General features: G+C 40.3%; 1 protein-coding gene across 1 annotated transcript in view; it reads right to left on the bottom strand.

Moving 5' to 3' along the window:
* The window catches only part of PRKRA (protein activator of interferon induced protein kinase EIF2AK2), a 20,697-nt gene extending 12,106 nt beyond the window's left edge, over positions 1-8,591 (bottom strand). The window contains exons 1-3 of the mRNA XM_015818845.1: positions 8,459-8,591; positions 1,773-1,942; positions 386-467 (exon numbers count right to left, since the gene is read on the bottom strand). Coding sequence (XP_015674331.1) covers positions 386-467; positions 1,773-1,942; positions 8,459-8,571 — 365 coding nt within the window. The 5' untranslated portion in view covers positions 8,572-8,591. The remainder of the gene's footprint in view (positions 1-385; positions 468-1,772; positions 1,943-8,458) is intronic.
* Between the last annotated feature and the right edge of the window lie 1,703 nt (positions 8,592-10,294).

The raw sequence follows: 10,294 nt of genomic DNA, 5'->3' as shown, positions 1-10,294 counted from the left end.
CCCTGCGCCGGCCGAGGCGTAGCTGGCAAGCGGCAGAGACGGAGCAGGCCGACCACCAGCTGGCCCAGCTCAAGGGAGGTAAGGCACCCGCCGGAAAAGGGGAAAAAAATGGCGGACAGCCTTGCTTGGCGACCCCCGTGAAATGGTCGATCGACCCCAAATGGGGTCGCGACCCATAGGTTGAGAACCGCTGATCTAGTACTATTTATAAAAATGTGAGAACTTCCTCTATCAACATATGAAGATCAGGGATCCAGTGAGCAGGATGGAGAAGGTGAAACAGGGCTAGCATGGACCCCAGAGGCAATTCTCACTTTTAACTCATGTGAATTAGCTAACTGCCTGCTCAATGGTATTCCATCACAATGCTCAACATCAAACTTACCAGAGATTTGGACTGCTTTTCAAAATATTCAGTGCAGCTTCAGCAGCTCTGTGTTTTGCAATCTTTTTGCTGCGACCCTCTCCTGAAGCAATAAAAACAAAAATATATCTCTGTACAAAGCAGAATAACAATAAAGATCTCAATATCTGAATTTCAAGCAATAGTTTTCTGTTACTATTTTGTCTGGGAAAGAAAAAAGAGAGAGGCTTATAGTTCGCAATCATCATGCACTGAAATAAATTCATTTTTCAAAATATTAAAATGTAAATTCACTACCCTGATCCTACAGAGATCTGGCCAATTTACTTTTTCCAAGGGAACAAAATGGCCAATCACATTTGGCAGTATAAATAAGGCTCTGAAAAAAACCGCACAGAATTTGTATCTATGTAGTGCTTTATTAGTTCTAAGGTGACATCATAAGTGATTAAGCTAGGAAGGACAAGAGGATATCAGGATAAACCTCGGTCCTTTGGGCTCTGAAATTGAATTAAAGGGAACAGAATGGAAACAGGAAGAAAGAGAAATGTTTGAATTAAGGAGAATGGAAATAAATGTAGGGGAGGGAGGATCTTCCAGCTGCTGGCTGAAAGATCGTGGTGATGAGATGAACCTTTGAGAAAGTAGGACAGGATTCATCCTTTAAACCAGTGTTTCTCAACTTTGGCAACTCAAAGATGGGTGGACTTCAACTCTCAGAATTCCTCAGCAAGCCATAGCTGGCTAGGGAATTCTCGGAGTTGAAGTCCACTCATCTTCGATTTGCCAAGGTCGAGAAACACTGTTCTAAATCACACTCTGTTAAAATTTTTAAATGACTGCCTTCCACACAGATTAGAACAGTTTTGGGGGGAGATGGCCTTGGGAAGATATTTATGCCATGAGATCAACTCTTTCCTCGATACTGACATATTTTCTCTAAGTCCACTTCCTATCCCCAACATTATCTCTAAATTTAATCATTTGTCTTCTGACCCCATTTTCTTCCATATAAATATTATCTGCTTCCTTAAGAACAAAGAGAATGATAACCTTATATTTTTTTCAGCAAAAATAATACAATATAAACATTGTATATAAACATTGGAGCATTCTCAAACCCCTCCCATTTTGATATCCTAATCGTGAACCATTCTATTTGTTTTCATAGGTGCACAACATATGGCTCTCTAAATTTTGCTAAAGCACAACCTTTACCAATTCCAGCCAGCAAGGCCAATTCCGTAGCTGAAATTCAGTAGCATCTGTTATTTCGGACTCACTGGGAGCCACAAGTTATGAGGAGACAATATGCTAAACAAAAGAAACACTTCATTTTTTTTTTCAGAGAAACACTACATGCAATGAATCAAAGAAATACATTTTAATACATTACGTTTTCACAAACCTGTTGCAATGATGTCACCTATGATGACTTTATACGTGAAAATGGGCATATGTACTTCTCCCTCGGCTTTTTCAAATTCATATTCAGGATTAAGGTGAGCTTTTGTGCCATATTCAAGCAACAGCTGAATCGGTGTTTTGTTTGGTTTGGCTGCAATAATTTCCTCCAAGCTGTTCAACAAAGGATTAAGAATATGTAAGAAAATAAAAAATATTTAAGAATTAGTTTTTCTTTTGAAAATAACTTCTCTATTTTTCATTCATGACATTTAGAGATTAGAACCCAGAAAATGTAAAGTATGCTTCTGTGATTATACTTTTAATTCATACAAATGTGTACACTGGGAAAATAAAAAGGAATGTCATCTTATTTGTCACTAGCTGTACCCGGCCACGCGTTGCTGTGGCTCAGTCTGGTAAAAGCGTGTGTTGCTTTTACGTCCAACAGATGGCGCTGTTTTTCAAAAAAAGCATGTTTTACCTGTCACAGGTGTGACATCTATATAACATAGGTATATAAAAACACGTGCGTATTCGAATGCAACGTTGTGTAAAAATTTCAAAGCAATCGGTGAAGAACTTTCAGAGATTTAAGATTTTGAACAAACGAACATTTACATTTTTAATTATATAGATTTAGCTTAGTAAATATCAGCTGCATTTGGATATGATCCCAGAAGTATGAGAAGAGAAAGTGCAAATTAGCTGTACTGTAGAAAGACAACTTAATTTGTTTATCACATTTTTTGAACCACCCATTCTCCTTCAGAGAGCTGCAATGTGTAAGGCACATATCTGTATCTACACTATATTGTATTCACACTTCAATTTAATGTTGCCTTAAGCAATAAATTCGTCTTAATTAGGGCTGCGCAGCAATCTAGATTCAGAAAGGAAAAGGCCATTTGGAGAGTGCATAGGTACATGCCTTAATCTCTCAGAATTTCCTTAAACTAACTGCATCTTTTCCTGGGCCTGCATAGTTACACTACATGAGCACAGAAAAAGGCATCATGTTTTAAGGAAATGCAGACATTATTATATGCACATTCACACATCTATCAAATAACTTTTCTTTTTTGAGTCTACATCACGGGTCCCCAACCCCTGGTCCGTGGACCAGCAGTGGGCCAGAAACCGGGCCGCGCAAACAAGCAAAGCTCCATCCGTGGGATGCAGGCAGCACATGAAACCATGCCCCCTCTGGTACATGGAAAAACCTCTCTCTACAGAACAGATCCCTGGTGTCCAAAATCCCTACATCACATTAATTTCATTTCATTTTCTCACGCACTTATTTATAAACATAACTTTTCTACTCATAACATTTTGATGTTCATCAGGTATTACAAAATTGGGATTGTCAAACCAGAGAGTTTGTTGAAGAACTATGACATCTGCCATTCACATTTTTATAAAAAAAAAGAATGGAGTGGGTAATAAGGATTAAGTCAATTTCTCTTGTATCATCCTCCTCCATCTAGGCTCAAGAAATTATTTGCTTCCTTACAGAACACATTTAGAGTCTCCCAATGTCTCATTTTCCTCAACCATGAACTTTCTCTCTAGTGATGGCTCCTTCTAGTTATTATAAAATATTTTATTGAAAATTGGACCATAAGAAAGGCTGAGCGCCGAAGAACTGAGGCCTTTGAACTATGGTGCTGGAGAAGACTCCTGCGAGTCCCTTGGACTACAAGGTGTTCAAACCGGTCAGTCTTAGAAGAGAGCAACCCTGACTGCTCTTTAGAAGGCCAGATCCTGAAGTTGAAACTCAAATACTTTGGCCACCTAATGAGAAGGAAGGACACACTGGAGAAGGGCCTAATGCTGGGAAAGATTGAGGGCAATAGAAGAAGGGGACGACAGAGAATGAGGTGGCTGGATGGAGTCACTGAAGCAGTAGGCGTGAGCTTAAATGGACTCCAGATGATGGTAGAGGACAGGAAGGCCTGGAGGAACGTTGTCCATGGGGTCGCGATGAGTCGGACACGACTTCGCAACTAACAACAACAACAACTGCATATAGTATTTGTATGGGGATGCAATGGCTCAGTGGTTAAAGACGCTGAGCTTACATGTTCAAGACCTGAGCACCGCACGACCGGGTGAGCTCCCGTTACTTGTCCAAGCTCCTGCCTACTTAGCAGTTCAAAAGCATACAAACGCAAGTGGATAAATAGGTACCACTTTGGTGAGAAAGTAACAGCGTTCCATGAGCCTCGGCATATAATCATGCCCCGAAAGTGTCTTCAGAAAACACTGGCTCCCTTGGCTAAGAAATGGAGATGAGTACTGCCCCCTAGAGCCGGACACAACTGGACAGAGGAAACCTTTATCTTTACTTCTATTATCTGTATACCGCTCATTTTACTCACTTTATTTCATGTATATCCCATTTTTATTATTTTTATAAATAACTCAAGGCAGCAAACATCCTACACACCTTCCTTCTCCTATTTTCCCTACAACAACAACAACCCTGTGAGGTAGGTTGGGTTGAGAGAGAGAGAGAGAGAATGGCCCAAAGTCACCTAGCTGGCATTGCTGAAGGCTTTGAGTGGCTAACAATCAGAAACATCATTGGCAAAAAAAAAACCTCTGCATAAACAAACTGTAATAAATAGTAATAAAATTTCAACTGATTCATAATGGTTTTTTTTTTAAAGTCTCATGTCCATCAATGCATTCCAACATTCAAAGCATGCCTTTCTGCTGGGCTTGAAGGAAAAGCTTTTAACTAAAGAGGGAAGAGCATGGAGGAAAACAAGAACTTAGCTCAGAGAAACAGGAGTAAGGAGGAAAAAGAAATAATCGAGATTGCCCCACTTTGGGTCTCCAATATAAGAGGATGGGAAAGAAAAACACTGTCAGGATTTTAAGATATACATTCAGATTTGTATATACTGAGTCACTAAAAATGGGGGTGGGTGTATTAAGCTGGCTATACAGTAATTCAATGGTTATTGCCACACTTTTGTCAAATTCCCTGAATTAAAGCTGAAAGTCTTCACTCACATCCTGAGGGTTTCATTTCATATTCAGTATGGTGATGTATAGAGAGGCCAAATGCCAAAAAACATATCATTGTGAATGAAGGTGAATATACGTGTCCTGGGATAATGTTGCCAAATCCAATCTGGGTCAGTCATTGGGACCAGAAGTTTTGTTATCATTTATCATTATCCCAAAATATTCTGAACCTGGCTGTAGCTTACAACCTAAATCAAAAGAATTTTAGTATTTCTCCTGGTGCCTGCTTCCTGGCCTAGCCTACTTAGAAAAGCTGACATACACAGAACATAGGACTTGTCTGCAGTGTAAAGCAGTCAAAAATCTTTATATGGGTTGATGCACTGGAGCTTAAATTCTACACAAAGTCTTCTGATCATTCTGAATTAATCTTTACTTATCCATTCTCTTAATATCTTTGGGAGATCGCTGAGCTCAGACTGCTACCTCCCAATCACTATGATGATCTTCTCTTATCAACAAGACCCATCAGAAATAGAAACATAGCATTTCCTAGACATTTTTTAAAAAAATCAGATTTGCTTTGAATGCTATTAATTTTTACATTAATAAATAATAAAATAAAATTTAAACACACCAGCTATGCATAATCATGCATTAAATCCTGTGTATGGTTATTGAAAAGTAAATCTCAAATCCAATGGCACTTCTTCTCTGGTAAGTTGCACAAAGCAATTCCACAGGCCCAGGAAAAGGACAAAACTCTTTAAGAAACAGAGCTATCATTTTCCTTCACCCACTGTTTATTTAGTTTTTTACCTCTATTTTTAAAAAACACACACATACAATTGCTCCTAATGGTTGTAAATAAAGTATGACATGGTACACTTTCAATTTTTAAAGACGACTTTGCTTTTTTCAGAAACTTTCAATTAAAATATTTAAAAGCATTTTTTTTAAAATTTAGTCATAAACAAAATGGCAGTTTTATGGGTCTCAACCTTGCATGTGTTCAGCTGAGGCACTTCTATATGAAAAGATGCTCTGACATCTTAAAAACATATGGGTAGTTCAGGAGAAAAATGCATTCAGCCATGGAAGAATATTGTGCATGGAAGCTACATCTACCTTGCATGCAAATACTTATTAGCTATTCCCCACAGAATTAAAAGAAAATATCACATGCAAAGAGTATTGCCTATTCTCCCCCAACTGAAACCAAAACTTTCAGCTGGTACAACAGTCATTGGTCTCATTTGAGACAGCAATTAATCTGCATATAGACCAGGGGTAGTCAACCTTGGCTCTTTTATGACTCGTGGACTTCAACTCCCAGAATTCCTGAGCCAGCTGTGCTGGCTCAGGAATTCTGGGAGTTGAAGTCCACGAGTCATAAAAGAGCCAAGGTTGACTACCCCTGATATAGACAGAAGGTTAGAGAACTGTCCCTGTGTTGCAGCTGGAACAATCTGGAGCTTAACATGCTTAAAACTGTAGAGATGAGAGTGGATTTCAGGAGTCCTTCTATTCTACCACCTCTTTACTGTATCAAACAGTACAATATCGGCAGTAGCGTCCTTCAAGTTGTGTTCTATAATCTTCCAGGATTTGAAATGGACATCTCACATTAGAACCATCATAAAAAGGGTACAACAAAGAATGTTCTTCTTGCATCAACTCAGGAAGTTCAGACTGCCCCAGGAGCTGTTGATACAGTTCTATAGAGGAAATATTGAGTCTGTAGCACTTGTACTTCCACAACTTGTCTTGTCATCCAAACAGGATACAGACTCCAGCAGATAGTACACACTCCAGCAGACAGTTAGCACTGCAGAAAAAACAACTGCAATCAGCCTGCCTTCCATATAGATGACCTTTATATTGTGGTGGTGGTGCAGTGGTTAGAATGCAGTATTGCAGGCTAATTCTGCCAACTGCCAGGAGTTTGATTCTGACTGGCTCAAGGTTGATTCAGCTTTCCATCCTTCCAGGATCGGTAAAATGAGGATTGTTGAGGGCAATATGCTGACTCTGTAAAACCGTTAGAGAGAGCTGTAGAACACTATGAAGCAGTATATAAGTCTTATTGCTATTGCTATTGTGCAGGTCAGAAGGAGGGCTGAGAACCTATTTATAGACCCTTCACATCCTGGACATAAACTGTTTCAACTCCTTGCCTTGGGACACTGCTATATGAAATTACATACCAAACAACTAGACACAGGGCCAGGTTTTTTTCCCCTCATCCCATCATTCTGCTTAATTCTCACAATACTGTCTTATGTCTAAATATATTTATTTATTTATTTATTTATTTTATTTATTTAATTTAATTTATATGCCGCCCTTCTCCCGACGGGACTCAGGGCGGCGCACAACATATTTAAAACAAAACATAAATACATTCCCCCCCCCGATAAAACCGAATTAGATCAAATTTTAAAGTTGTGTCTCTGTCGAATTGCTAAAAAATAAACCCCATATAAAATCCTCCCTAGGTCAGGTCCGCTTGCTNGGATCTGCGGCAGAAGGCGGTCTCGGAGATAACCGGGTCCTATGCCATGAAGCGCTTTAAAGGTGGTAACTAACACCTTAAAGCGCACCCGGAGGGCCACTGGCAACCAGTGCAGCTCGCGCAGTAGCGGTGTCACATGGGAGCGACGAGTCCCTCCCAACACCGCCCGCGCGGCCGCATTCTGGACCATTTGAAGCCTACATTTACCCATGTATGGCTGTAGTATTATTATCCTTAACTTTACTATTCCCTTTTATTGATAGTATGATTCTTACTACTCTGTTGCTTTGCACGTATGCTAACAGCTTCTGCACCAGAGACAAATTCCTTGTGTGTCTAATCACACTTGGCCAAATATTCTATTTTCTACTATTTTCTCTTTTCTCTTCTCTCTCCCCCTTCCATTTTATTCTATTAACCCCAAGACCAAATTTTAACAAAAGTATTTAAGTTGAATCCATTACCCTTTCAGCTATGTAATGCTACCGAGCTAACCTTAATTAATTTTGAAAAACTCGACAGGATTAGATTCAGTTAGTCCTCGGATGAGAAACCATCAGAAAATTTCAAGGTCCGAAACGTGACTTGGAAGCCAACGCTGTCCCCAAAAGGGGCAAGAGCAAGCCATTTCCGTCCTGTTGCCATGAAAACCGTGTGGACGTCTGCATTAAGTCACAAATCGAAGGAACCCATGGAGCTACTCAACACTTAAGCAGAGCTCTTGTAAAGTGTCAAGGAAGTGGTTGGTTTTTTTTCCCCCTCCAACCTTGCTTAGAGCCAAAACCGGGGACCTTCGACAAGGAAGCCCTCTTTTCCTGCCTTCAAATTGCGCCAGATTTTTTTTGTTTTGTTTTCATTTCTAGTCTCCCTACTTTTTTCCAGCAGCAGCAGGTCCCGAGTCGGGTCCACACCCTCTCGGAAGTTTCCGGGGGAGATACGCCTATTCTGGGGGGCCGCGTCGTGTAAATGCAAGCAGCTCGGCATCTGTGGCTCCGGGTCCGGGAAGGGTGCCAGCCGCACGCGCCCCCTTTAAAAGGCGACACCCACCCCATCCCCCCCCCCACACACAAACACACCCCAAGAAGCTCCACGGCGCCCGCAGCCCCTTCCCTCTTCGCGGTGCAGATTCCCGGGCGTTTTTTTTTTTTCTCACGGTCTGCTTATGGCGGCGCCTCCACCCGCCCCGCGCGCCGTCTAACCTGGCGAGTTTCGGCTTTGCTCTCGGCGAGTTCCGCTGCCCGGACAATTCCTCCGGCGTCAAGGGCGCGCAAGGAAGAGACGCAGCCACGCTACCCCCGGCCAGCGCCTCCATGTCCCCCTGGCCAGAGCAATCTCCTCTTTGCCCGCCCACCCACTTAATGGAACACACGTGGTTCCGGTGAGTCACGTGAGGAGGAGCCCGAAGCGGGCGGGGTCTCGTTGCATGCTTTTTGCCGTTTGGGCTCTTTCGCGCTCGGTTTGAATGACGTCTTCCAACTTCCGGTTAATGGGCCAAATCCTGCCCCATCTGGGCTAAGATGGGCCAGGATTGGCCCATTAACCGTGGCTTGGAAGATGTCTCGTTATAGCATGTGCTTCCGAAAGAGCAATGGTTGCGTTGCAATGTCACCAGGCACTTGTTATTCCGCCTGTCATGGCTGACGCCGAGCGCTCGTGCTAGAAGCAGCAAAAAGAAAAATTACTATACTAACGCTTGACAATTGCCTTCAAGTGAAAAATGAGATGTTGGTTTTGTTTCCGTTTTGAAATCATGAGGAAAAAAGTAAAATTTGCCATGAAACCCAAATGCCAATGCTCTCCAGTTTCCCCCATTGTGAATAAAAATGAATTATTTTTTTTTACACTAACTCATTAATATTGAAAGTTGGATGCCTTACTTAACTCCAGGTATATGGAGAAAGCCTATATAACAACTCTGTGCTATAGATTATGCTGAGGATAAGAGTAACTTATTAGAAAACTGTAGTCTTGCTCAGTACAGGTAGTCCTTGACTTAAAACAATTTAGTGACCAGTTACAACGATGTTGAAAAAAGTGACTTATGAATGATTTTTACACTTACAACTGTTGCAGCACCTCCCTGTGGTCATATGATTAAAATTCAGACACTTGACGATTGACTCATATTTATGAGAGTTGCGGTGTTTTGGGTCATGCGATCCCCCCTTTTGCGACCTTCTGACAAGCAAAGTCAATGGGGAAGCCAGATTCACTTAGCAACTGCGTTACTAACATAATAACTGCAGTGATTCACTTAACAACTGTGACAAGAAAAGTTGTAAAATGGGCAGAGTTCACTTAATTGTCTCGCTTAGCAATAGAAACTTTGCACTCAGTTGTGGTCCTAAGTCAAGGACTACCTGTATTAACACTGCATTTTAGCCTAAATAGTGGTTTACAACATATTACAATATGGTTCATCATTAATATTAAGGTGACCAACTTTTTTACAATGAAAAGGAGGACACAAATAAATTGAAGAAAAAAATATCGTAAATAAAAGAAACATTTTATTCATTGCAACAATAATACAGAATACACTATAATATGATAAATGCATAATAAAAAACATTTGTAACAATAACATTTTATATTGTAATTATGCTTACATGCCTATTATTATTTAAATGAGTACTTTTCCATTGAATGAATATTTTTTGTCAATATATCATCTTCTAACAATATATTGGAAATATCTGAACAAGAAATATTCTTCATATTGAATTTTACGGCAAGTGCTGCAGCTAGAGTATCAACATTCAATCTCAATTTCTCACTTTTCCAAAAACCATTAGCAATTGAAAAAACTCTTTCAACTGCTGCATTAGTTCCAAGACAGCACAACGTAAATTGAACAAGAATAAATAAATTTTCACATGGAATATGTTCATTTTTGAAATGGCTGAATATTTCCACCCATCTTTTATCAATTTCAACGTGTTTATTTTCCCATTGTATTAATTTTTCAGAATTTAAAAATACATTCAGTCTTCTAATTTCTTCAAAGAGACAATTGTCGTCTATTTTAATGTCTG

Source organism: Protobothrops mucrosquamatus, unplaced genomic scaffold (assembly GCF_001527695.2).
Source record: "Protobothrops mucrosquamatus isolate PMUCROS unplaced genomic scaffold, P.Mucros_1.0 scaffold804, whole genome shotgun sequence".
Lineage (NCBI taxonomy): Eukaryota > Metazoa > Chordata > Lepidosauria > Squamata > Viperidae > Protobothrops > Protobothrops mucrosquamatus.
This window is presented reverse-complemented; position numbering and strand designations above follow the sequence as displayed.